Source organism: Zootoca vivipara, chromosome Z2, assembly GCF_965207765.1.
Source record: "Zootoca vivipara chromosome Z2, rZooViv2.hap1.1, whole genome shotgun sequence".
In the NCBI taxonomy this organism is placed as follows: Eukaryota; Metazoa; Chordata; class Lepidosauria; order Squamata; family Lacertidae; genus Zootoca; species Zootoca vivipara.
This window is the reverse complement of record NC_142585.1, coordinates 37,950,414-37,977,663: the sequence shown is the minus strand read 5'-3', so window position 1 is coordinate 37,977,663 and position 27,250 is coordinate 37,950,414. Positions and strand designations below refer to the sequence as shown.

Sequence of the window (27,250 nt, the reverse complement as noted above, 5' to 3'; positions counted from 1 at the left end):
GATGGGAGAAAAATTCAGTTTGTTTCACAGTTTAAAGAGGAACTCTCTAATTCACAGTTCCCAGAATAATGTGCAAAACGTGTCTATCCTTTGACATGCACATTTCTTTGGATTTTGCAACGCAGTTTACAGACCACGTCGCATCTGCAAAATGTGTATATTGGGGGGGAGGGGAAATTGTGCATTAAGATGCTTATACTCACGAAAATAACATACAAAAATGCATTCTACTAGGAAAAAAATGCTTTGGAAAAATCAGGGGAAATTGCATACCAAAATGTGTATACTAGAAGAAATTTGCTTTATGATGAATTTTCACAATGACTTTAAAAAAAAAAAGCAACCTGTGCAGAAATGTTGCAAACTGAACTAAGCTAAGATTGGAAATGTGAGAAAGTGAAATTGACAGTCGTCCATCCCCTAGCCATTCCAGACACTTAATGATCTTATATCCTCCTCTTTAGGTGGTAATACACATGGTTTCACTTCAAAATGTGATAAGCCAGCTCTGTTGTTGTTGTTTTTTGAGACCCTCCTGCTCCTTCTGCTGAATGGACCCTGGGCATGTGCCTCAAAGTCCTGCAGTGATGGTGCCAAGCTGAGTGAACAGTGGCATCTTCTACTACCACCTGTGTTGCCTGCGTTTCAAGGGACAGCCTCTCTTCTACACACACACACACATACACACACACACACACACACACCTATCCATAGTTGGAATATACTTTCACAAAATTCTGCACTGCTAATTAAAAAAAAAACTTTGTATTTGCTTCTGTGAAGAGTCTTGGATATCTTTATGAACAGAACGTTAAGTTTTTAAAAATAAATAAATAAATACTTTGGTATTACCTGAGCAACTTCGGAAGTCTCTTGTCTTTTCCTGGCTTCTCCTTCCAATTGTAATGCGGTAGCCAAAGTTATGCATTATTGTATTTCAGCTTTTCCCAACCTGGTGCCCTCCAGGTGTTTTGGACAATGCTGGCTGGGACTCCTGAGAGTTGTGACCCAAAACGTATTGAGGGCACCAGGCTGGGGAAGTCTGAAGTTGTTGATTGGCAGGACAGTACTGAGTAGTTTAGGTGCTTAATAAAGCCTAACAAATATTACTGGATGCTCTTGACATCTTTTTTTATTAAAAAAACCCATAGTTTGCAGTCCTGCTTAGCAATCCTGGTTAGCAGGGTACACTCAAATCACACAGTTTGCCAGTTTGGACGTAGCAGCATACTATGGTCTGATCAAACCAGAACAATCCCATCAAGCTGTACAGAATTAAGCTGTACATCACCCTGATATTTGACAATAAAGCGGTATAGAAATACTTTTATAAATATAAATAAATAAGAAGTGGGGGACACAGGAGTAGTAGTAGGATTTGGAGGACTGAAAACACAACATATAAATATAGCCAGTGCTTTTTTTCTGGGGGTACGCAGGGGTACGCATACCCCTAAACATTTTGTGAATCTTTGTACTTTTGTCCATTTACTGTTTTTATCCCCCCCCCCGATTTGAACTATAAAATGGTGATTTTCTTGAGTCAAAATGAGAGTAGCCCTAAACATTTTTTAAAGGAAAAAAGCACTGAATACAGCCATAGGATTCCTAGGCAGTTTCTGACATTGCAGTCCAGTTTTAGAGGGATAATCCTAAAGTTTGTAGAGGTATGTTTGCAGCACTTCAAAACCTCACACCAGTCCACCACACATCATTGTTCTCTCGCCACTGCTAATGACTTGTGCCAGGGGTAGGCAACATGCAGCCCTGTTGCTATATGTGGATCTGGATAGGTGGTAAAGATGGTAAATGTATAAATGTAAAGGACCCCTGGATGGTTAAGTTCAGTCAATGGTGACTATGGGGTGTGGTGATCATCTCACTTTCAGGCCGAGGAGCCAGCGTTTGTCCAAAGACAGCGTTCCGGGTCATGTGTGGCCAGCATGTCTAAACTCCTTTTGGTGCAATGGAACACTGTGACGGAAGCCAGAATGCATGGAAACGCTGTTTACCTTCTTGCTACAGCGGTACCTATTTATCTACTTGCAGTGGTGTGCTTTTGAACTGCTAGGTTGGCATAAGCTGGGACAGAACAACGGGAGCTCACCCCGTGGCAAGAGTTTTGAACCATCGGACTTCCGATCAGCAAGCCCTAAATCAGTGGTTTAGACCACAGCACCACCTGTGCCCCTTAAGGGTGGAAAAAATGGGGACAAAAGTGGTTGGCACTGCAGAGGGAGAGAGAGGGAGAGAGAAAGTACGGGAGTGTCAAAAGAGAAAAATATAAAATGGGGTGGAGAGAGAGAGAGAGAGATAAAGGGGGTAGCAGAGGGGGGGGGAAACAGGGCACCAAAAGAGAAAGAGAGAAAAGCAGGTGGCAGAGAGAAAAGGGCACCCAACCCTTTTAGACCTTGCCTTATCCACTCCTGGCATGTAGCTCCATATAGATTGGCTTTGAGGGAATGCAGTCTTTGACAAGCTCCCAGTCCTATGGAACTCACAGAATATGTATGAAACGTGACCCAGATCCTTTGTGGTACATGCAGGTTCCACACCCAGTGGGCATCGTCATCAATACCCATGTCAACGGACAGTAGGGATGGGGGATGAATTTGTTCTGAATTCTGGCACTTCTTCAGTGATCATGCGGCAAGCATGTATGTAGGTGCGACGATTAGTGCCAAAAGTGGTGTTAGTGCAAAGAAGAGAAGGTGGGTGTTCCTTTAAAAAAAGCTCAATAGCTCAACAACCTCTGACACCTCCTTTTCTATAAAAAAAAGCCCTGATCAATCTACACATCTCAAAACAGCTCCCAAAATGAAATGCAGCTATCCTTTGAAATCCATGCTTCTCTGGGTTTTGCTATACAGCTCTCCAACCAAGTGAACATGTGCCACAATAAAGTGTGCATAAAAATTGCATGCATTTGTTAAAACAATACAGAAAAAATTACATTAAAGAAAGCTGTTTGTGAAAATGTGCATGTTAGGCAAAAATGCCTACCAAAAAGCATGTAATGTGCACTTGAAATGCTGGTTAATTTCTTTAGTAAAGCAAAAAAAGAGGGAGATGCGGGTGACGCTGTGGTCTAAACTACAGAGCCTAGGACTTGCCGATCAGAAGGTTGGCGGTTTGAATCCCTGTGACGAGTGAGCTCCTGTTGCTCGGTCCCTGCTCCCGCCAACCTAGCAGTTCGAAAGCACTTCAAAGTGCGAGTAGATAAACGACTTAGTCATGCTGGCCACATGACCTGGAAGCTGTCTACAGACAAACACCAGCTCCATCGGCCAGTAAACTCATCGGCTGCAACCCCAGAGTCGTCCGCAACTGGACCTAACGGTCAGGGGTCCCTTTACCTTTAATGAACAGAGGACATTGTGTTCTATTGGTGAATGCCCAAAGAGCCTTAAATTGGTTAAATATTAAGACCAGTTGAATAATCTCAATTTTGGGGGTGGGTGGTGGGTCTTTAAAAAGTGCCAGAGATTACACCCAGCACTGCCTGAAACTCCATGGATGCAGTGTGAATCTGTACTTGCAAAAGCAACCTCCTCCATCAGGCCTAAGCAGTTGTCCAGTAGGTACACAGTGCTCTGAGGGCTTTGTACTTCTGAGCAATGGTCTGGGCCTCTGGGTAACCTTTCTATGGGTTGACAGCCAGTGATGTTGGTCTTCTGGAAATCGTTAATCAAAACACATTTTGGCTAGTGTGGAGATCTGATGCTCTAAATCAGTTGGTATCTGGTTTAGACATGTTTGTCTAATATTTTGTAAGCAAAACTTTAAAAAGAACACACACCTTCTAAATATTTTGTGTGTGAATATATGATGCATAGCTGCCAAGTTATCCCCTTTTTAAAGGGATTTTCCCTTATGCTGAATAGGCTTCCTCGCGAGAAAAGGGAAAACTTGGCAGCTATGATATGATGTGTGTCTCCCCCCCCCCCCCCGGTGCAGCTCAAAGTAGCTAATCTGAAATATTCTGAAGGGCTATAGCTCAGTCCTAGATTCAATCTCCAGCACCTACAGGTAGGGCTGAGAAAGTCTCGGAAAGACGCTGCCAGTCAGAGTAGGTAATACTGAGCCAGATGGACCAATGGTCTGTTTCAGTATAAATCACCTCCCTCTACTCCTGTCTCCCAGTAAATCCAGATCTACTTTCTGCCAGTGGCAGAGCTTCATGCGCTGCCCCCAGTGACGTGGCGCACGTTTTGGGGGTGAGGCACGCTGCGCGTTTTGGGGGCAGGACGCGCCACGTGCAGTGGCGTGCCACACATTTTGGGAGTGGGGCGGGCAGCGGCGATGGCGCCCCTGGGATCGCAGCGCTCGCGGCGGACCGCCCCCACGGCCCCATCTTCCTACGCCCCTGCTTTCTGCTCAGTCCCTGGAGTAGACAACAATGAACTTGATGGACCCAGTAGTCTGACTTGGAAGAAGAGAGCAGATCCCTATGTTCCCTGTAATTGGGGATGTTATGAGCAGCCCCCCCTTCTTCTGTGGCTGTGTGCCAAGTGCTGGCCAACCAGAGTTTGAGCAACCTCTCATAAAGTCCCTGTCCCGCCAGGGTGGAAGGCTTTGCCCGTGCCTGCGTGGGAAGGGAACTTTCTTTGCACGCACGGACTCTGTCTCCAGGTGTTTCCTCCAAAGAGCTCTTTAGCAAGAGCTATTTCTGCCTCCCCAAATTAGCCACCTAATGAGCCTAATTTGAGGCCTAGAGACAAAAGTTACCCAGCTAATGATGCACCAAAGGCTGCCAGCTTCCTGGTTAGAGAATGCCCCTTCTTTTCTTTGTCTAGTCATTGATGTGTAGCTATGGAGGGACTGCGCAGAAAGAAGGGATGAGAACTTTGGGGTGCTGGGGTCCACCTCTGTTCAGCTTCTTTTTACCTGTTTTCCAACATTTTCAGCTAGCCCAGGAAGCTATGCTTATACTGAGCCAGGCCATTGGTCCACCCATCTCAGTGCACCCTAGCTATACCTGGGGTTGTCTATGCAGCAGGAGGGGTAGATTGAACTTGGCACCTTCTACATGCAAAGCAGATGCTCTTAACGCTGAGCTACTACAGCTCCTCCCTTAGGCAGAGGAATAGAGAAAGCCCATCTAGCTCAGTACTGCCTGCAGTGGCTGGGACAGCTCTCTGGGATTTTGGAGAGGGAGTCATAGCGCTACCCAAAAATGAACCTGGGACTTATGCATGCAAAGCAAATGCTCTACCACTTAGCTATGGTCCTTCCCTTAACCCTCTTATGAACGTAAGAAGGGCCTTGCTGGGTCAGGAAAAAGGCCCGTCCAGTCCAGCATACAGCACAGTAGCCAACAAGAGGCCTCTTGGAATCTTGCAAACAGGACCTGACACCTGACCCAGCAACTGGTATTCAGAGGCAGACTGCCCCTCACCATGGAGGTTTCATTGTCTCCTGATCTGCGTGGAGGGTGCCTGGCCTGCAAGCCCCCCCACCCAGTGCTCCTCCTCTCTGCATTTGCTTTGCAGCTCAGAGGCCTCAAGCCCTGAGGGGTGTGAGGTTTCACACTGTTGTACATGCTGTTCCCAGCAAGGCTGAAGGCTGCTGGGCTGTCCCTCCTGGTTAATCCTATTTGCTTGGGGAGGACACGCCACCAGGCAAGGTTGCCTTTCCAGAATGTTATAAGAATTTTAAAAGGCTTTCTTGCCTGTTTAAAAGGGTCCTACCCCGGTAGGGAGTCCGAACCTCCGAAGAGATTCGGAGGGCGAAATTAATTACCTCTCTTCGTTAGCGCAAAACAGAGACCAAACCAAGGTAGAGGAAAAAGCAAGGCTAGTCGCCCGCAGTTTATTTGCGGTTTATTTTGCTGCAGCAGGGTGTTCTCTCTAGCACAGGAGAAAAGAAGGACCCAGAACAAAGGTCTCCCTCCCCATATATAGAACTTTGAAAATTCCCTCCTTCCCAGTCCAGGCCACCCCCAGAAGTGTCGTACATACATCACAGAAGGGGTGTAGCCCAAGACCACCACCCCCACACTGTCATGTCTACATCAAAGAAGAGGTGTCAGAAATATGAGGTTTCCCCCCCCCCCCATTTCCTCCCTCCTTTCAAAGAGAAAGGCCTTGTCAGCCTGGGAGAGTCAAAATGGCTACAGGACTGCCCCCTTGCACATGTTTGTTTGGTACATCTATGAACATTATATATATATATATATATATATATATATATATATATATATATATATATACACACCTTTAGGTAAAGGTAAAGGGACCCCTGACCATTAGGGCCAGTCGTGACCGACTCTGGGGTTGCACGCTCATCTCGCATTATTGGCCGAGGGAGCCGGCGGACAGCTTCCAGGTCATGTGGCCAGCATGACAAAGCCACTTCTGGTGAACCAGAGCAGCACACAGAAACGCCGTTTACCTTCCCGCTGTAGTAGTTCCTATTTATCTACTTGCATTTTGACGTGCTTTCGAACTGCTAGGTTGGCAGGAGCTGGGACCAAGCAATGGGAGCTCACCCCGTCACAGGGATTCGAACCGTTGACCTTCTGATCAGCAAGCCCTAGGCTCAGTGGTTTAACCCACAGAGCCACCTGGGTCCCGATAAAGACCTTTAAAAAAACTTAAAATTCTCACAACACAGAAGCTAACTTGAGAAAGCAGGAGAAGCTGGGGTGGGGAAAATATATGAGATGGTGGGGGGACGGGGGACGGCAGAGCACTTGCTTTGCATGCAGAAGGTCTCAGGTTCAGAAGACCCCAGGTTCAATGTCCATCATATATCCAGGGACAACTGGGAGACCCCCCTGCTGAAAACCTGGGGAGCCACTGCCTGTCAGTGATGGCAATGCTGACTACAAAAGACCAAAGGTCCAACTTGGCACAAGTTCCTGTTCACAGTTATGAGGACTGGAGTCTCGCTTTGTTTTTATATGAGACAGTAGTTCAGTGGCTGAGCATCTGCTTCAGATGCAGAAGGTCCCAAGTTCAACGCACGGGGTGGCTACTCTTGCAAAATCCAGAGAACTGCAAATTTTGAAGGGTCGCTGGGCATCACTTCTCATATTGCTTTGGAAATGGGGGGTGGTGGTTCAGCTTTAACTGCGAACTGAATTTAATTTCTCTTCCCCCCCCCCGTCCCTAACTCTCCACCCCACCCATCTTCCTTATGTAAGAACTGTTGCTGCTGGCCAGTTTGTGTATTACACACACACACACACACACACACACACACACACACACACAGTCAGTTGATGTAATCAGATTGCTGCCTCCAAGGCCTTTGGGGATTTGTCTCCTGCAGCTACATTCCCAAAGTGAAACATCTAGATTGTGCCATGGTCGCAATAGTTTCTACATGCATTCCTGCCTGCCCCTCTCTATCCTTCATCCAGGCGAGAAAGAGGCATGATCAGAGCTCAGTGATTCATCCCAGCCGGGAAAAAGTAGGCTACGCAGGATGCAAAGCAGGGCCAGTGAGGGGAATGTCCTGAGGAGAGAGGGTTTGTATTGGAGGCAGGTGTGTGTGGACTAAGGAGACTCTGTAGGTTTTGTAGAGTGGGCATGTGGCCTGGGGAGAGGGTGTGTGTATCACGGGAAGCAGCGATGTAGCCTGGGAGAGGGGCTGTGCCTTGGGAGAGGGGATATGGAAGAAGTGGGTGTCTTGGGGGGAGAGGGAGGGTCTTGAGGAGTGGGCATGTGGCCTGGGGAGATGGGCAGTGTCTTGGGGGGAGAGAGTGTGTCTTTGGGAGCAGGCATGTGGCCTGGGGAGAGGGAGCACATCCTGAGGGTATGTCCTTTGGGGAAGAGGTGTGTCTTGGAGAGAGGTGTGTGGTCTGGACGGAGGAGGTGTGCCCTGCGGAGAGGGGTATGGACTGGGGAAGTGTGTGTGCATCTTGGGGAAGAGTTCTGTGGCCCAGATAGAGAGGTCTGGAGGCCTGTATTCTGTCCGTCAGGCCTGAAGTTTCCCAACCCTGCTCTAACATATCAAGAATGTAGAAGCAGCTATCAAGTGTGGTATGGCGGTCAGCGGTATTGGAGCAGGACAAGGGGTTGTAGGGAGAAAAGAAATGCTAATTGTCCATTTCATTCCTGAAGTAGTACCATGACTGTAAAGGCCTCCCCCTCCCTGAAAGGAATACAGTGGTACCTCTGGTCAAGAACCTAATTCGTTCCGGAGGTCCGTTCTTAACCTGAAACTGTTCTTAACCTGAGACACCACTTTAGCTAATGGGGCCTCCCGCTGCCGCTGCACCACCGCTGCACGATTTTTGTTCTCATCCTGAAGCAAAGTTCTTAACCCGAGGTACTATTTCTGGGTTAGCGGAGTCTGTAACCTGAAGCGTTTGTAACCCAAGGTACCACTGTAGTAAACGTTCAGGGTCTAAAATTACTTAGTTGCCCCACAGAGTGTACATAACTGGCAAATTATTGTCCGTAACCGCCCCCCTGCCCCCCTGTTTGGGGATTGCCTTTTAAAAATGCTGTTAGCGTGATGGCTTGCAAGCAGTTTTGGTGCCTCGGGTTCTAACTTCTTCCTAGAAGTTACACCTTGGGCAGTGGTAGCAGTGGTAGAGGAATGGATGCTTCTTGTTCCCATTGCACAGACATGTATAACCAGATGCATCATGGGCGTTAAGATATTATATGATAGGCTCACTGCCACTTCTCCAAAATGATATTGTACAGCTGTGAATGGTGCAGAGAAGAGTGATCGAGATGGTGGTATATCTGGTGGGCAACTGTGAGACCAGGATGCTGGAATAGGTGGGCCCCCTTTGGCCTGATCCCGTATCAGGACTCTTCATATGCCGTTAAATTTTGGAGCTGTGTTTGCTTGTTCTCTGAAGAATTTGTAAAAGAAAAAAGAAGCCGTTCATGCTGCTAGTCCACAAGAAGACAGCAAGATCCTGTGTAAAAAGTCTGCATGGGCACAGAGGGAGACATTTAGGAAGGAAAGGGGCAACCCAGAGTGGGAGATAGCTGCTGCCTAGTATGGTTTTGCTGGTTGGCGCCGATGGGGCTTGTAGTCCAAAACATTTGGAGGGTATCAAGTTCGTGAAGTCTGATTTATTATGTCCCCTACCAAGTTAAAGATGAAGAAGATGATGACTCCTTGGTGGGAGGGCGGAGCCTGCATTGCCTGATAAAGTTGTTATCTACACTTCAAAACACACCTCGGCAGCTACAGGGTATGTGAAATGGCAGACTGTGCTTCATGTTCATGCACACACATTATTTACCTTTGTGTGGCTTTAATGTGAAATGCACATCCACTTTCCCTCTTTGAGATTTACGCCCCATCTGCACCATACAGTATCATAGCACTTTAAACAGTCATGGCTTCCCCATAAAACCTTGGGAATTGTAGTTTGTGCAGAGAGAGAGAGAGAGAGAGAGAGAGAGAGAAAGAGAGAGAGATCAGTACGCACCATGAAGTTGTTACAGTAAGTAACACGCTTTAACATTTGGGTGAAAAAGTTACCCTTTAGTAACCCCCCCAAGCACTGAATTGCTAGGCAACTCCCTATTCCCCTCATAGAGCTATAATTCCCATAATTCCCTGTGAAGAAGGTTTGGTTGTTAAAGCACTTGGGAGTTGTAGCTCTAGGAAGAGGAATAAGGGTCTCAGAACAACTCTCAGCACCCATAACAAACTACACTTCCCAGGATTCTTTGGTGGCAAGAGAGGGAGCCATGATCATTAAAGTGGCAATGGGGTCAAAATCAGGATGAACACTCATTGTCCAATCTATAACAATGAGTCAGTGTGTAAAATGGTTAGTGTTGGACTAGGACCCAGGAGACCAGGATTCAAACCTCCACTTGGACAGCGTTGGGCCAGTCACTTCCTCTCAGTCTGACCTAACTCACAGGGTTGTTGTGGGGATTAAATGCGGGGGACGGACCCTGCACACTAGTTTGAGCTCCTCGGAGAAAAAGGTGGGAGATCAATAACAACGTAACGTAACAACATCCTTGCAAACAAATCAGAATAGATGCTCAGGAAAGAGTGGGCATAATATGAGAGGCAGTGTGGTGTAGTGGCTAGAGTGTCGGACTAGGACATGGGAGACCAGGGTTTGAACCACCATTCAGCCATTAAATTCACTGGATGACAGGCACCACCTCTCAGCCTAATTTACCGCACAGGATTGTTGCAGGGATTAATTGAGGAAGGGAACAATCACATATTGCCTTTAATCCTGGCATTGCACAGCCCAACATCCTTCCCTCTGACAGTGGCCATTTCCCCGAGATGCCCTACATCAGGGGTGGCCAACTTCCAAGAGATTGCGATCTCCTCACAGAGTTAAAAACTCGCAGTGATCTATCCCCTTTTGGGAGATTCAGGTTGATGTGGTTGAGCTTTTAGGAAGGAAAGCCATCCATGTTTGGGGGGGGGCGGGTTGGGTCAAAGTTGAGCTTTTTTTTTTTAGGAAGGAAAGCCCTGTTTGGGGGGCTTCAGGGCAAAGATGTAGAATTTTTTTAGGGGAGCCAAAGTTGCTGAGCTTCTTTGGGAGGAGCCAGTGATCTACCAGTGATCTACCACAGATGTCCAGTGATCTACCAGTACATCACGATCTACCTGTTGGACATGCCTGCCCTACATGATATAGTACTCATTTTGCTTGTGTATGCCTTGGACACACTCAGGCCAAAACCCTCTTGACGAACCACAACATTTGCAAAGGGCAAAAGTTCGGCCTTGTCGAGCTGAGATTCGATCCTGGAGGAGGAGGAGCAGCAGGAGCAGCAGCTCTGGGCCGGTTCCAGCCTTGGTGTGGGACTTCCCAGTTTTTTTGTAGGGATAGCACGGAAATAAACTGAGGGTGAGGGGAGTCAAAAGGCGGGTGGGGAGAGAGAAGAAAGCCTTGAAGCACACCAACATGTGCACACCACACAACCCGTTTTACTGTTGGGGGGGGGGGAGAGAAAAGAAAATCCTTCCTTAATGTTGTGGCTTTTTCATGTGCATGCAATGCTTGGCCCAACTCCAGGCTGAAGCCTGGCCCCGCTGCTCCCAGCCAAGGGGGCTGGAGGAAAAGAGAAAAGGGGGTGGGAGGTGGGGAGAGGGAGAGAGAGAGAGAAGGAAGGAGGGACAGAGGCTAAAGGAGACAGCAGCTTTTTCTTTCCCGCCTCTCTCCCTCTTTTAACACACACATATACAGAAATCTCTTTTCCATGGCCTCCGTCAGGGTGTTGCCATAGGAACTGTAGTGACAAAGGCAAGGAAGTCTCCTGGGCCTGTGTGTGGAAGGAGGACTGGAGGGAGAGAGAAGGAGGAGTCTGAGCCACAAGTTTGAGCGGATCTCCAAACTGCTGGAAAAGTTGCTTGCGAAGCGGGGTGGTGGTGGGGGAAGATGCTGGGAAGCCCAGCGCAGCTGAATCCATGGCAGTAGGAAGGCTGGGATTGCCATGGCGGTGGAGGCGGCTGCGGCAGCTGCACAGAGGCTAGGCCTGGCAGGTAGGGCCCTTCTCTGCAACTCGGGTCAGCCCCCTTTGCAAATTCTCCTGCATGCTTTTCCCTTTTGTTCGGGCTCGAGACAATGTTGGCTGCTTGCCCTCTTTTCCTGGAGCCACTGAGGCCCAGCTGTGCCCTCTTGCGCTTCCTGGCTGTGGAGGGAGGGGACTCAGCTGGGCGCCCTGGCCACAGCAAGCAGGAGTGGGCGACACAGAGGCCAGGAGGGGCGCAAGGATGCCTCGCCTTTCCCCTTGGGAGGAGGGAAAGGGGTGTCAGCCTCCTCGCTTTGTGTGTGGGGAAGATGGGTCAGGCTCTCTTATTTTCGGAAGGGCAGGAACTGGTGTGCTTCGAGTGTGCAGGAGATGTGCAGCGTTCTCTCAGTCAAACAAGAGCAGGAAATGCATGACGTTCTCTTCTCACGTGAGCCGATGTGCAATGTGTTACTTGGTGAAAGTGTACCATGTTTTATTGCAACAAAAGCAGGCCCTGGCGTTTGAACATAAGACACCCAGAAGCATTGGTGACGTGTGGGGAATCAATGCGCAACATGTGCAAGCCATGGTGATGAGCATGATCCACTTTTTTGCTTTTTGAAACTGACTGGATGGCACATGGGTGGCTCATGCTGTCATAAATCCATCATTTCTGCTTGCCCAATTTCTAATCCACATTTATGCCCCTCCTCCCACATGTCTACACTGGTGGGGAATCTGAGGGCTGGGGTCCTCGTGTGGCCCTCCAGGTCACTCTATCTGGCCCTAGGAACTATCTCCAAGCCAAGTGTTCTTGACTAGCTGGAATATGTGCTTGAGCTCTGATCATGCTTCTTGTTTGCCTGGATTGAGGCTCTGGAGAGGCGTTTGAGAGTGTGTAGAACCTTGTCTACTGTACAAAGGGATTTATTTATTTATTTGCATTAATTGCCCCTGCTTTTTGCCTCTGGGCCCTGCCCACCAGTGGCATGATGAAGCCCCTGAAAAGTTGTGTGGAAGGGAATGCCATGCCCCATTTGGCTTGAAGAAGTTTCTTCACCCCTGGCTTACAAGTTGAAAAGCTACCTCTGATCTATTTCTTAACTGGCAAACATGGAGCTTCTGCCATGATAGAGTCCCTTTAGCCTTGCTGAAAATACTTGCCTCCACTTTGACCTCCCTTAATCCCGGAAATGGCCTGTCTGGTATATTGCATCTGTGCTTGACTTGCTACATGGTGGTGCCACTACTTGGAGTTGCCCAACTTGTGTTGTACATTACATTTATTGCTCCAACCACTTTTGTTTCTGGCCCTGCCCACCCCTGGCTTACAGCCCTGGGTGGTCATCCAGAAGGGAATGTGGCCCTCTGGTTGAAAAAGCAGGAACTCTCTTGGCAGGTGAAATGTTTGGGCCCAACTCAGCTGATTCCAAACCAGGGAGAAATCTAGAGATGTGGGCAAAGGGGTGGAATGAGGCAGAGCAAATAACAAGCATCCTTTCATCTATGGAGGGCGCACCAGGCTGTGGCAAGTGGCCAGCAGCTTGTGTGGATCTAGTCACTCCCCAAAGGTTTTGAGAGAGGAGCAGGAGGTGGGCAGATGTTGAGGGGCCCACTTCCTTGTCGAAACAGCTCTCTGCAGAGGACTTGGAGGAGGGGTGTGTTGTGCGCTATCAAGAGTGGTGCGCATGTAGCAATGTTTTGAGTGTGCAAGAGCATGAGCATCAGGAGCCTTGCATGTGCAATTGTGCAAGGGCATGCGAGAGGCAGTGCACACGTATGCAACAGAATGAGAGATGAAACAAGAATAAGTGAGTGGCTTCTCTCCAGCATGGAATGGGTGCCTTTGCCCCCACCCACCCCGCCAACTCAAGATTCAAGCAGCTGTTCTGTCTCCTCTTCTCCTAGCCCGCCTCTTTCTTTCTGCGATGGGCTCCCAATGTTTCTGTTCATCCAATGGCTGTGGTGGATTTTTTTTTAATGTACATTTTGCCAGCTGTTAGCAATTAGCAACTAGATCCACCCCGGCCCCCGGTGAGCAGATCTTAACACTTTCATGAGCTCTTCGTCTGGACAATTTGGACTGCTTCTGGTTTCACCTTCCTATCTGTGCTTGGGCATAAGTGAGAGGAGGTTTGGGATAAATGTGTATTAACGACCGGAGGGATGCAAAGCAATCCCATTACATTGAAAAGGGTGGAAAGGAGTTAGTGCTGCTAAATCCACCCCCCACCCCCTAGCACAACTTTTGCAATCAGCACGGACTGGGGTAGGAATTTTCTGGAGCCTTGTTGTCTAAGGGGATCAATGGCCTGCTTCAATATAAGGCAGCTTCCTGTATTCCTCCCAAAGAGAGAGTATGTACATGTTTATGAGGACTTAAGAACAGCCTCGTTCAGATATTTAAATCTTTCAGAGAAGTGTTTGTGGTAATGATGTTAATTTCTTCGGTGCAGCAATATTTTTTTGGCGGAATGCACAGTTTTAATCATTATATTGCCTGTCATGTATTTTGTTTTGTTTTATGTATCTTGGCTTCGGCTACATAAGTAAATAAGTAAACCCTACCCTGGAGGGCTGCTACAAGACAGTGTAGACAATATAGAGCTAAGTGGACGAATGGTCTGACATGGTACATACAGTATAAGGCAGCTCCCTATGTTCTTATAAACTGGAAATATTTTTAAATAAAAATTCACCCTGGAGGTATTCTATGAATGTGTGCTTCCTGACAACTATTTTATTGAACTACCAGATTTATTTCCGGGCAGATTAGATTAAGTTGGCTATTTAATGAGCATTCATCCTGCTTTGCTTGTAGGAAGGTAAGCTGATGCCATGTGAAATCAAAGTGTCACCCTATGATTCTAGTACATTTCCCCGTTACCTTCCTTATCGCAAAAAGTCAAGTCTTTTTTGCGGGGGTAAATAGACCTCTCAATCAATTATAATTGGATAAGCTGAATTTCCCAGTATGTGATTGAATCCTACCCCAAAATACCAAATCCGAACATGCCCAATGAAACACTCAAGGGTCAGCACTTATAATAGCCAGCTAGGCCACCCCTATGATGTTTGCTTGCCTTTGCAGTCCTTGAATATTTTGCATACAATTTACATGCAATATTATCCCTTTCATATAAGATAATAAACTTGCATGCCCTGGGTCCATAAATCTCTATTTACTTAAAGGGTTGGCCGGGGTGAATGCAGATCTTGGACCAAAAAACACACCAAAAAAACCGGTTAGACACCGCTTTTATAACACCATAGATACACATCGCCTGAAAACCTAGCTGCAAGCCAATCATGTCTTTCTTCCTTTTCTCAGAGATCTGAATGGCAGTGACTGGCGGCCAGGGAGGACCGCCCGACTGACCCCGTGGGCTGCGGGCATTGCCTCCCACACCTCCAAGGATGCTCTGCTTGCCACTCCTCCTGTTCGCCAGCCTCTCTCGTTGCTCCAGCTCTGAAGTCAACCCTGGTAGGAAGCTCTTGGTGTGTTGTTTAATTGTTGGGTGAGCCATCCCAGTCTCCGTACCCCAACAGCCAGGGGCTTCTGGGTTCCTGCCACTTGCGGTGCTCAAGAGACAACTCAGGGAAAAACAGTCTGTCCGTTTCGGTATCCATTGTAACTTTCAGCTCTCCACATCAGTTTGTGGTTGCTGTTTTTTAAAAGCCCTCAATAGAATCCATTAGCATCTTAGTGCAAATTCCTCCCATTATTTATTGCAACCTGGCCTAGAAAACATTTGCAAAGGAAGTTCCCCTCAATTTCGTGTTATTTTCAGGATCAGGTGCATTTCTATGCACACTTACACCCTGGTGTCTGAATTTTTGCACGCATTATTTGACTTGGGAACTGCACTGCAAAAGACAGAAGAGTGCAAATTTTGAAGGACGGCTCTGTTTTAGTTCCCATCTTCTTTTGGAAAATACAGATTATGTCGCTATGCCTCTCGGTGCAAACTTAATTTCTTTCCCCATCCTACCCTCAGTGATAGCTGCTGTGTTTTATAACAAAATGTGAGGCCGTAACACAGCTTGAATGAGACAGAAATTGGGGTGATACTGTGGCATTTGGGACTTTTAATTTAGAGGGGGGAAACGAGTTAGAGGTGACATGATAGAAGTTTATAAAATGATGCATGGCATGGAGAAAGTGGTAGAGGAAAGTTTTTCTCCCTCTCTCATAACACTACAAGTTGTGGACATTCAGTGGATGCTGGAAGATTCAGGATAGATAAAAGAAATTAAATTCATACAGTGCATAGTTAACTTCATGGAGCTCATTCTCACAGGAAGTGATGGCCACCAAATAGGTGGCTTTCAAATAGGATTGAACAAATTCATGGAAGATGTAGCTATCAATGAATACCAGTGACTAGAAACCACAAGAAGGGAGAGCACTTTTGTGCTCAGGTCCTGCTTGCAGGCTCCCCATTGGGGAATCTGGATGGCCACTGTGAGTGAAGGGTGCTGGACTAGATGGGCCGTTCTGATCACCTGATCCAGCAGACTCTTCTTACCTTTTTAGGCAGCAGTTGGGATCAGAAGTGCCGGACTCATGCCAGGTCATGGGGCAATTGGAGGTTCAGGCACTGGAACAGGCAGGCTGCAGCTCCCATCATTCCTGACCATCGGCTATGCTAGCTAGGGCTAATGGGAGCTTGAGTCCAAAGCCTTTGTAGGATACAAGGCTGGGGAAGATTGGCCTAAGTAAGAGATGGTCAAGTGTAGACAAGCTTGTTTTGGTTTCTGCCAAGGGGCAGAAAGGAAGGGCTGTATTTTTGTAATGTTGTAAAAGAGTGGTAGCCAGCACGATTCTCTCCAGATGATGTTGGACTCCAGCTCCCAGCAGCCAGCAAGGGCGAGGGCCAAGCCTGTTGGGAGTTGTAGTCCACAGTGAAAGGCACTGTGTTTGGCTTCGTTTCTTGCAAAAGGTGACCTGACCTGACTTGACAGTGGACAGAATATGGGTAACAAAAGGAGAAGAGGAGTTAAGATAAAGGCAAGGCTAGTGTGCCTGCTCTATGCCTTTCATTTTGAAATATGCAACTACATATGGAAGTTTTCAAAATTGCATCAATATATTGCATTAATTAATTGCATTTATATTGAGAATAGTTTTTAATTGCATTTATAAATATATATTGCTTTTAATGTTTGCACATATATAAATATTTTTCCGTATGGAATTATTTCAAATTGTTTTTAGTGGTGTTTTTATGGTGACATTGCCTTGGGATATTTTATGGGAAGCGGTTCATAAATGGAATCAAATCAATTAAATAAAGTAAACACAGGAGAATGAACAAGGAGGGCAGGGTTTGGCAGGAAAGATAAGAGGGTTGGTTGACAACAAGGGTGGGGAAACATTTTTGGCTCCATGGGCCAGATGCTTATCAGGATCTAGCTTCAAAGGCCAGATTTGACTGTGGGGTGAAGCTCTGAACCCCGTTCCAGTTTTTCCTGCATCCTTCTTAAATTGTGGTGCCAGAAATGGACAGGCTTGGCAATACAGGACAGGAGAGTGAGAGGAAGTTCTGGGGTGGCAATGTAAGGCTGGGTGGGAGTTACCAGCCTATTGGTGCCGCTGGAAGCCATAAGAATATATTGATGTTACCCAGGGACTATCTAGAGGTGAAGAATATCAGCCCAAGTATTGAGTTTTCACTGGCCCCTCAGCTCTGTCGGGATCTGGCATGGTTTGGCAGCCCCAGACGGGAAAAGTCAAATGAGGAGGAGCAGATGGAGGGCTGGAAGGCTGGACCCCAGGGATTGAGGCGAGAGGGAGGACCTTGCCTTGTGCCTTTAGATGTCAAAGAGGGAGGAGCAGAACTGGTCGCTCTCTTCTCTGCCTGGAGCTTCATTGGAGAGGAAGGGGACTTTGGCTAGCCACAGGGAGGGGGTGAACAGGAGGAGGGGGCAGTGGAGCTGGAGGGGGTGGGGCAGGACACAGTCTTGCGCCTTCCTAGGTGGGATCAGACACATCTGTCAAGGTGGAATGCATGGGCGCATGCGCATCCGGCTTAAGATGGCAAGAGAGTTCTATAAGCAACATCACCCGCTTCATATTTAAAAGCTCGGTAGGAGGAACCCCTTGCCTTGCTCATATACCTTGGAATCTTGACTTTGGGGCCTTGTGCTTGTTATTGAAAAATGCGGGATCAGCAGCGCCGCGGCACCGGAGGTCGCTTCTACGCACTTCCGGACATGCGTAGAAGCGACTTCCGATGCCGCTGTGCCCTTTTCCAAAATGTCCGCAGCGCCAGAAGTCGCTTCTATGCATGTCCGGAAGTGCGTAGAAGCGACTTCCAGTGCCGGCACGGCACCAGAAGAACACGGCCGTCGGCAGGAGCTCCGCAATCTGGGGGAATACAGGGTATTTTGCCATTCGGGACACCTGTGGGAAACAGTAAGAAAATATAGGTGTTTCCTGGGGAAAATGGGGTAATTGGCAACTATGGCAAAAGCCGCTATGGTCGTGATTCAGGATGGGAGCCTGACAAATGCGGCCTTCATAAGATTGGTACCCTTTCCATCTTGTTTGGTGGAAAGAGCTCTGGTGACTGGCTTTCAAATGCTTGGTTTGAAGGAATTATAAGAGTTAGAAGGGAACTCAGAGGCTATCTAGCCTGACTCCTGATCAAGGCAGGAATCTTGCAGCCACAAGGGGAGTGGGGAACCTCAAGCTTGGGCCCCAAAAGTGGCCCTCTTTGGGACTCTTCTCAAGCTCCTGCCACCATCCCTTGAAGGCCCTGCTCTGCTCTCTACTCAAAGAGCTTTTGCCTGCTTTTGAACTGCAGTAATGCCTCTTGCTTGCATGGATAGCAGATTGTGAGATGCATGCAGGGTTGGCTGCATGTAGAAACCTCTGGCTTTTACTGTACGGAGCTAGGAGCCACACCTGTTGCTCCACCCACTGGCACATAGCCCTCAGAAGGTGTCACAGGAGGGAATGTGATCCTTGGGCTAAAAAAGGGTTCCCCACCCCTGAACTGCAGCACCCCTGACAAGGCAATTTAGCAGGGCAGTTTGTGCTCTCTCGTGACAGTACTCAAGGAAGCATTTATTGGCGAGTGTGCAACTGTGTTATGTGGAGAATGGGCCCAGGGCAGTGGCAAGCGGTCAATTAAAGCAGTGTTACTCCCAGTGTTGTTAACATGAGCCCATTCCTCTCCACCCACCCACCCACAGTGAATCAATCCTGAGTAGTGATAAAACGAAAGTGGATCCTGTAGAGTGATAACCAGGCATATCTGTGCTTTCTTAAAAGTTATTTGTCTTTATGCTAATGCGACCATTTTGCCTCCCGTCCCCTCCCTCAGCGATATGCCGATACCCTCTGGGGATGCACGAAGGGACCATCCGAGATGAAGACATCACTGCTTCCAGCCAGTGGTATGACTCCACGGGGCCTCAGTATGCACGGTGAGCAGGATGGCCTGTGGGGCTTAGCTTCAGGGAAAGCTATAAAACAAAGCAGAACTAAAAGAAAAAAATCCAGTACAGACTGGGAAATACCTCTTGTTGTTGAAAGAGGGAGGTATTTGGCAGCTGCCTGAAAGACAACAGAGATTATACCCGTCATAATACGCGGGCGGCGCTGTGGTCTAAACCACAGAGTCTAGGGCTTGCCGATCAGAAGGTCGGCGGTTCGAATCCCCGCGGCGGGGTGAGCTCCCGTTGCTCGGTCCCTGCTCCTGCCAACCTAGCAGTTCGAAAGCACGTCAAAGTGCAAGTAGATAAATAGATACTGCTCCGGTAAATGGTGTTTCCGTGTGCTGCTCTGGTTCGCCAGAAACGGCTTTGTCATGTTGGTCACATGACCCGGAAGTTGTACGTCGGCTCCCTCGGCCAATAATGCGAGATGTGCGCCGCAACCCCAGAGTCGGTCACGACTGGACCTAATGGTTAGGGGTCCCTTTACCTTTACCTTTTAATATTTAACAGAAGGGAATTCCAAAAGGTTGGTGTTGTACCAAAGGTTCCTCTATTGTGCATAAAAACCTCCTGGAAAGGTGGTATCCATAGGCATCTCTCTCCTGCAGAGCACAGTGATCAGTCACTTATATAATGGATGAACCAATCTTTCAGATATTCTGGTCCCAAGCTGTATGGGGCTTTATACACCAGAACCAACATCTTGAACATAACTTGGTAGCTCATTGGCAGCCAGTGCATTTTTTCCACCAGCAGCATTTTTTCCACCATATCATGGTGGTGATATCCTGCCCCAGTGAGCACTCAAGCCACGGCATGTTGCACTGGCTGCAGCTTCCAGACCAATCTCAAGAGCAGTCCCACATAGAACACATGAATTCTGTGCTCAAGCTGGCCTTGCGTGTTCTTCCCACTTTCATACCTGATCTTTGAGCTGTGATGTTATTTCTCTCTCTCTATCTCTCAGGTTGCTGAGAGAAGAGGGTGATGGGGCATGGTGTCCAGCGGGGCTCCTGCAACCTGAAGATGTGCAGTTTCTCCAGATAGACCTACATAAACTCTTCTTCATCACACTGGTCGGGACGCAAGGTCGGCATGCCCGGGCAACTGGGAAAGAGTTTGCCCGTGCCTACCGGATCGACTATAGCCGCAACGGGGAGCGATGGCTCTCTTGGAAAGATCGTCAGAACAAGCAGGTGGGTGAGATGCGATCAGGACATCTCTGAAGGAAGTGACGAGCCCTTGAAAACCTGCAAAAGTTACAAAACCTCATTAAAAATAATTATTAGGTCACCTATCCAGGTGACCTCCAAACTCTCTTTAACTTCAGCCCTTGAACTTGTCATGCTCGGTTCTGGATCTGTTTCTGGTTGAAAATTTGCCAGCGGATGCCAAGGTATTTATTTTGAAGCATAGGAAACTGCTTTATATTGAGAGCACTGGCCTATTTTGCTCAGTGTTGTCCACACTGACTGACAGTGGCTCTCATAACCCTTGTTTTGATGCAACCATTATCTAACCTCCCCACATACAAATTAGGTGGAATGCTCGTTAAATAGCCAACGTCATCTAATCCCCTTGCAAGCCAATGCTTGATAAACAGGCTGTGTGGTTGCAAAGTAGGGCTGGTGAGGGGTGTGGCATGGTTAGAGTCCTTAGGGCCAGATAGAGGGGCCCAGAGGGCCACCTTTGACCCCTTGGCCTGCGATTCTTCATCAGTGCTCTAGTGTTTGCTGCTTATCAGATGCTGACTGCACAATAGCCTTATCATGACCTCTTTCCAATCCAGGTGATTCAAGGCAACACGGACACATATGACGTTGTCCTGAAAGACCTTCGCCCGCCTGTCATTGCCCGCTACATCCGAGTGATCCCAGTGACTGAGCAGCCCATGACTGTCTGCATGCGGGTGGAACTTTATGGTTGTGTTTGGTCTGGTAAGGACTTGAACTTGAAAGATCTACATTGAAAGATCTACATTGGCTCCCAGTACGTTTCCGAGCACAGTTCAAAGTGTTGGTGCTGACCTTTAAAGCTCTAAATGGCCTCGGTCCAGTATGTCTCCACCCCCATCATTCTGCCCGGACACTGAGGTCCAGTACCGAGGGCCTTCTGACGGTTCCCTCGTTGCGAGAAGCCAAGTTGCAGGGAACCAGGCAGAGGGCCTTCTCAGTGGTGGCGCCTGTCCTGTGGAATGCCCTCCCATCAGATGTCAAAGAGAAAAAACAGCTACCAGATTTTTAGAAGACATCTGAAGGCAACCCTGTTTAGGGAGGCTTTTAATGTTTAATTGTTTTATTTCATTTTTCTGTTGTAAGCTGCCCAGAGTGGCTGGGGAGACCCAGCCAGATGGGCGGGGTATAAATAATAAATTATTATTATTATTATTGAACTTCAGCAAGTCCCTGATGAATCTCCAGGGAATTCTGGTCGTGGGACCCAGGTGTTTGTATCACCTGTATCTGTATCTGTATCTGTATCAGCCATCATCCATCCAGTGTCCTCCAGATATTTTGGACTATAACTCCTATCAGCCCTGGCCAGAATAGCCCCAACAGTCAGGGATGATGGGGGTTATAGGCCAAAACATCTGGAGGGCACCATCTCGAAGAAGGCTGCTCCATATGGCATGTTGAGGTGGAGATGCTTGCTGGGTTCTTATCTGCTTTTCTTCAGAAGTACCACTGGTCAGAGTCCCAACTCGCACTATATAGCTGCTGACTCTGGTCTAGATCCACAACACTGAGCAAATCATTGCTCAGGTATCGATTGAGCTGCCACCAGAAGGCTCATTCTTGCTGCCTGGTTTGAAAGCCTGCTTGTTTTCTGCCTTGGCCACCTGTGGCCAAGAAGAGATGGGAAGAAGACCCTTGCTCCTCTTGCTCAGGTAGGTTGTGCAGGCACAAGGCTCAAAAGCCTCCAACTGACCCCTAGTTGTCTCCTTTCCTAGATGGTTTGGAATCCTATAGCATGCCTGAGGGGGAGATGATTGCAGCTCCTGGCCACCCCATCATTTACCTGAATGACTCAACCTATGATGGTTACCAGGAGCGCAGGTAAGAAGTGTCCTGTGTGTGTGTGTGGAACATCCCTTTCTCCCTCAGTACTCTAAAACAGGGGTGGGGAACCTTTTTCATCCTGGAGGCCACCTTCCCAGCTGAGCAACGGAAGGAGATGAGAGCCTGGGATTTTTTGGGTGCTCAGAACAGGCATTAAATAGCTGGACAGCGAGTGGACTGCACTCAAACTATGACATCAAAAATTGTGTGACCCAGCGAAGATGCATTTCGCAATCTGCATAACAGATTGAGAAAATATGCATTCATGTTTTGTATAACTTATTTGACCTCTATTAATCACAGGGAGAGCAAGTGACTCAGGCTTCAGCCACACTGTGCAGCCACTGGAAATCTTAGGGCTAAACTGGGTGTGCTGTCAATGGTGGGAATGCAGATAAAAAGTACATTTTGTTGTCCTGTAAATGGCACCCAAGGGAAATCTTAAGCAGCCCCAGGACCAATGGGAGTGAGCGGGGAGGTGTGTGTGGGGGAGAGGTTAGCTCTTTCTCTCACTGCCTCAGGCAATCTCAACAGAAATCTCTTCTCTCTGAAGCTGCTTTTCATTTCAAGAGACACTCCCCTTGGTTTGCACCAACAGAGCTTCTGATAGGGGAGGGGATCTTTTGGTCAGGGGCATGACCGGGAGAGAAAGGGCACCCCCAGAGTGGTGTTTTTCATTCTTAAATGTGGGTGTATTCTGCAGTGTGCCATTGATGGTTTAATAGAGTATTTGTGCTGGATTTATACGGGACTGTCCACATAGCATTCTGCTGTATGAGTTGTTCCATGATGCTTCCCCAGCATTGCTGCATTCTTGCCATCCGGTGGGGTACTCTTGTGCTATGACACAACAAAAGTCAGGCACCCCACCCTGAACATTTGCGGTATGAAAAGTGGCAGGATTTCAGCAGAAAGTAGCAGGACATGCACCAGTTGGAAATGAAGAAACATTCACAGGCCCATCGAGAGCATCAGTCACCATGAATGTAAACAAATAAGGAGTTCTTGGCAGACCCAATGAGTTAAATTCCTCTTTTCCCACAAGCTGCTATTTGCATAGCAAAAAAAAGATAACACACATTCATTGTCTATGCATGCAATTTAACAACCCATTTAGTTTTGCCCTTATCTAGCCACTTCCCTCTAACCAGTGCTTTCCCCCTAGAAAAATAGGTATCGGTACTCGCCATGAAGTTGTTACAGTAAGTGCTACACTTTTTAACAACAACAAAAATAGGTGCTGGTACTGCATACCACTGAGTACCCCCTGAAAAAAGCACCGCCTCTAAGTGTATTTTGCCCTCATTCTTAACCCTTTCATCTCCCCTCCCTTTAACAAAAGCTGAACGTTCGGTGGAAAGGCCTGGCATGTCTTTGAAGACGGCACCTCTCGGTCTAGGGATGCTCCTTGCTGGCGTGTAACCGCAAATGCTCTCTCGCCAGGCTCCTGCATGGTGGGTTGGGCCAGCTGACAGATGGCGTCCTGGGCTTGGACGATTTCACCAAGAGCCACCAGTACCGCGTGTGGCCAGGCTACGACTACGTTGGCTGGAAGAACGACAGCTTCAGCAGTGGTGCTGTCGAGATGGAGTTCCAGTTCGATCGGCAAAGGAACTTCACATCCATGAAGGTATGTCAGGAGATCACTGAGATTACTGGTCAATGGATACGTCCATCTTTGATGTTGGTGTTGTTAAATACGTTTCTAGACAGAAGTTTAGATCTCCACCATAAAGTGCTGCTGAATCGTTTACTCTTGGCTGACTGAGCTCAGAACTGATGGACACTACGGAAAGTTCGTATCAGCCAGTGGTACTGAAAGGCTTGGCAATGTGCTATTTTAGAGAAACTAACACAAAAACTAAAGGCAACCAGGGGACAAAAGATAAAGAACTCATTTGAGAAAACATAGAAATAAGAAAAATGCCTGCTCTCTGCCTCCAATGTACCCCTCCCCACCCTCTGACTATACATAAGGGTCTGGTGACTTCTGTTTCAGTGTATCTGAAGAAGTGTGCATGCACACGAAAGCTCATACCTATGACAAACTTAGTTGGTCTCTAAGGTGCTACTGGAAGGAATTTTTTTATTTTTTGTTTCCAATGTACCCTAACACTAGTGGACCTTTTGATTATAACTTCACCTCAGAACCCTGTAACCCATATATATATATATATATATATATATATATATATATATATATATATACACACATGAAAAAAGAAAGAGTTAAGACAGGAGTAGGCAACCTCAGGCCCGTGGGCCGGATGCGGCCCAATCGCCTTCTCAATCTGGTCCACGGACAGTCCGGGAATCAGTGTATTTTTACATGAGTAGAATGTGTCCTTTTATTTAAAATGCATCTCTGGGTTATTTGTGGGGTCTGCCTGGTGTTTTTGCAGAGTAGAACATGTGCTTTTATTTAAAATGCATCTCTGGGTTATTTGTGGGGCATAGGAATTTGTTCATTTCCCCCCCAAAAATATAGTCCGGCCCACCACATGGTCTGAGGGACAGTGGACCGGCCCACGGCTGAAAAAGGTTGCTGACCCCTGAGTTAAGATAATAAATAAATAAGGTTACCAGTATGTACTGCATAGTTATTGAACTGTCTTAAGCCTGTTATATTAATAACCCACTTTGCATCAGAAAAATTAATAACTATGTTTTTAAAAACCAACCTCCATGAAGGTAGAGCCCTTGGCAGTCACGTTGCATGCCTCCTGCATTGGTAGCTATTGTATAACCACTGCTGTTTCCAACTCCAGGTCCATTGCAACAACATGTTTTCCAAGGGAGTGAAGATCTTTGAGAGGGTGGAGTGCTTCTTCAAGCCACGGCTGATTGCTGAGTGGGAGCTGGACCCCGTGGGTGTGGACACCGTCTTGGACGACAAGAACCCCAGCGCACGATTTGTGACCGTCCCCCTCAGTCAGCGTGTGGGGAAAGCCATACTCTGTCACTTCTACTTTGCTGACACCTGGATGATGATCAGCGAAATTTCCTTCCAATCAGGTGAGCTGCCTTGGGAATAGCTTCACTTTCAAGTGCAGGATAATATTTTGCCTAGTATATAGTGTGTTTCTTCCAGATGCACCTCAACAGCGCCAAATTATTAATGATTATATTATTTATTGGGTAAAAAATAGGCAAAGGACCCCTTGATTGTTAAGTCCAGTCAAAGGCAACTATGGGGTTGCCGTGCTCATCTTGCTTCAGGCCGAGAGAGCCGATGTTTTTCCACAGACAGCTTTCCAGGTCATGTTGCCAGCATGACTAAACCGCTTCTGGCTCAATGGAACACCATGACGGAAACGCCATTTGCCTTCTCGCCACAGGTTGGCAGGAGCTGGGATAGAGCAATGGGAGCTCATTCCGTCGCATGGATTCGAACCACCGACCTTCTGATCGGCAAGCCCAAAAGGCTCAGTGGTTTAGATACCCGCATCCCTATTTTATTATTTATTGGGTTTTTGTACCACTCCCCGCTCCCACTTTATCTTCGCAACAACCCTGTGAGGTTGGTTAGACTGAGGGATATAAGAGTGACAGGCTCAAGAGAACAAAGTTTTAAATAGGCGTAATTGAAATAACCCCCCGTTCTTCCTTTGTCAACCCCTGCCTTCCCACCTGTTATGTACTGAGCTGAATCCTAGAACAATAGGATTCAGAATCAGCGGGAGCTACCCAATCCAACTCCAGGTGGAAGTGAATCCGCAACCTGATTGGCCTGCTGGAGCAGCCAATCAGGCGGCTGGCAGAAGTGAATCTGCTACCTGATTGGCCTGTAGGAGCAGCCAATCAGGCTGCAGGCAGAAGTCAATCCACAATATAATTGGCCCACAGGTGTAGCCCTGAAGTAGCCAATCACGCAAGGCCCATTGTGTAAATAATGTATATAAGCAGATGGTTTGGGGAAAAGAGCTATTCGTCTTCTCTTCTCCTCCTTGATGACTATGAGCTGAATAAAGAGCATGAAATTCACTCTTGACTCCGAGTATATTTCACTGGCGACGAAGGTGGGATCCTGCTGAGCTGACCGCCACCACGCACTGCACCGCAGCACCGCCACCTGCTGCACCGCTGCATCGCACCGTGCATCCAGGCTTCAGCTCCAGGACCCAAGGAACCCAGAATGGCAACCGACAGCAGCTTCTCGCCATTCAAACCAGCATCAGGAGACTGGGAAGGGTACGCCGCCCGTTTCAACTTCCTCCTGCAAGCGAAAGAAGTCACCAACGATGCCATGAAGAGGGCAACATTCTTCAGCGTCTGTGGAGAGGAGACGTTTGAAATCGCCCGGGCTCTCCTTGCACCTAGAGATGTCGCTACCGTCTCTTACAAAACAATAATGGAACGGCTGAAGGAGCACTTCTCACCACAGCCCTCGGTGGTAGCTTGCCGAAATGCCTTCTACGCAAAGCGGCAAGCCCCGGGGGAAACCATAACTGGGTTTGTGACCTCCCTCCGCCAAGCCGCCCGGTTATGCAACTTCTCAGAATTGGAGAACATGCTTCGTGACCGCCTCGTCGGTGGCCTGAGGGACGAGATGTTGCAACGACGCCTCTACGCCAAAAAAGACCTCACGTTCCAGATTGCTCTGGAGGAAGCCCTGGCAACCGAAGCCGCCGAGAGGTCAACGCAAGAAGCACGACCGGCCCCGCCATCCCAACCGAGGGTCTACCACGAAGACCTCACCGACGAATCCGAATCTGACAGGGAGGAAGTACACCGAGTACAGCGGCGCACTCAAGCAGCACACACACCACAGCAGCCTCGACGAGAAGGAGGGAACTGTGCAAGCTGCGGGGAGAACCACGAGAGGAGGACCTGTCGTTTCCGCAACGCAGAGTGCAGGCAGTGCAGAAAATTGGGACACATCGCCCGGGTGTGCCGGGCTCGACTCACCCGTCGACAAGCATCAGATGACCGACCCAGGAGCCCCAGGTCACACGGCACCATGCACCAAGGCAACTCGACGGAGATCACGGACTACCAGGTATTCCAGTTGCCCCATCCCAGCACAGAGAAAATTTATATAGAGGTACAGATAGAGGGAGCCCCATGCCGCATGGAGCTGGACACGGGTTCAACTCTATCCATAATCTCGGCCCGAACATTAAGGGAACTGTGCCCTAATGGGGGTCCCAAACTAAGGCCGGCCCCATTCACCCTCCGGGACTTCCAGAAACGTAAGGTCCCTACTATGGGGGTGGGGACCTTCAGGGTGCAATATCGAGGGCGAAAGCAACAATTGGACTTGCTGGTAGTTAAGGGCCCCTACGTTAGCTTACTGGGACTGGCATGGTTTGGACCTCTGGGGCTAGCCGTTACCGG

At 48.1% G+C, this 27,250-nt stretch overlaps 1 protein-coding gene across 4 annotated transcripts in view; it reads left to right on the top strand.

Moving 5' to 3' along the window:
- Positions 1 to 11,056: 11,056 nt before the first annotated feature.
- The window catches only part of LOC118083864 (discoidin domain-containing receptor 2-like), a 37,083-nt gene continuing 20,889 nt past the window's right edge, over positions 11,057 to 27,250 (top strand). For 2 of the 4 annotated variants that reach the window (XM_035112846.3, XM_035112845.3), the window contains exons 1-8: positions 11,057 to 11,439; positions 14,740 to 14,892; positions 18,740 to 18,842; positions 19,822 to 20,050; positions 20,644 to 20,791; positions 21,805 to 21,910; positions 23,357 to 23,543; positions 24,682 to 24,928. In XM_035112846.3, the coding sequence (XP_034968737.1) occupies positions 14,826 to 14,892; positions 18,740 to 18,842; positions 19,822 to 20,050; positions 20,644 to 20,791; positions 21,805 to 21,910; positions 23,357 to 23,543; positions 24,682 to 24,928 (1,087 nt within the window). In that variant the 5' untranslated portion in view covers positions 11,057 to 11,439; positions 14,740 to 14,825. Of the gene's footprint in view, positions 11,440 to 11,838; positions 11,857 to 14,739; positions 14,893 to 18,739; positions 18,843 to 19,821; positions 20,051 to 20,643; positions 20,792 to 21,804; positions 21,911 to 23,356; positions 23,544 to 24,681; positions 24,929 to 27,250 lie in introns of those variants that run through there. The other 2 variants (XM_088664849.1, XM_088664850.1) reach the window with 2 other exon arrangements.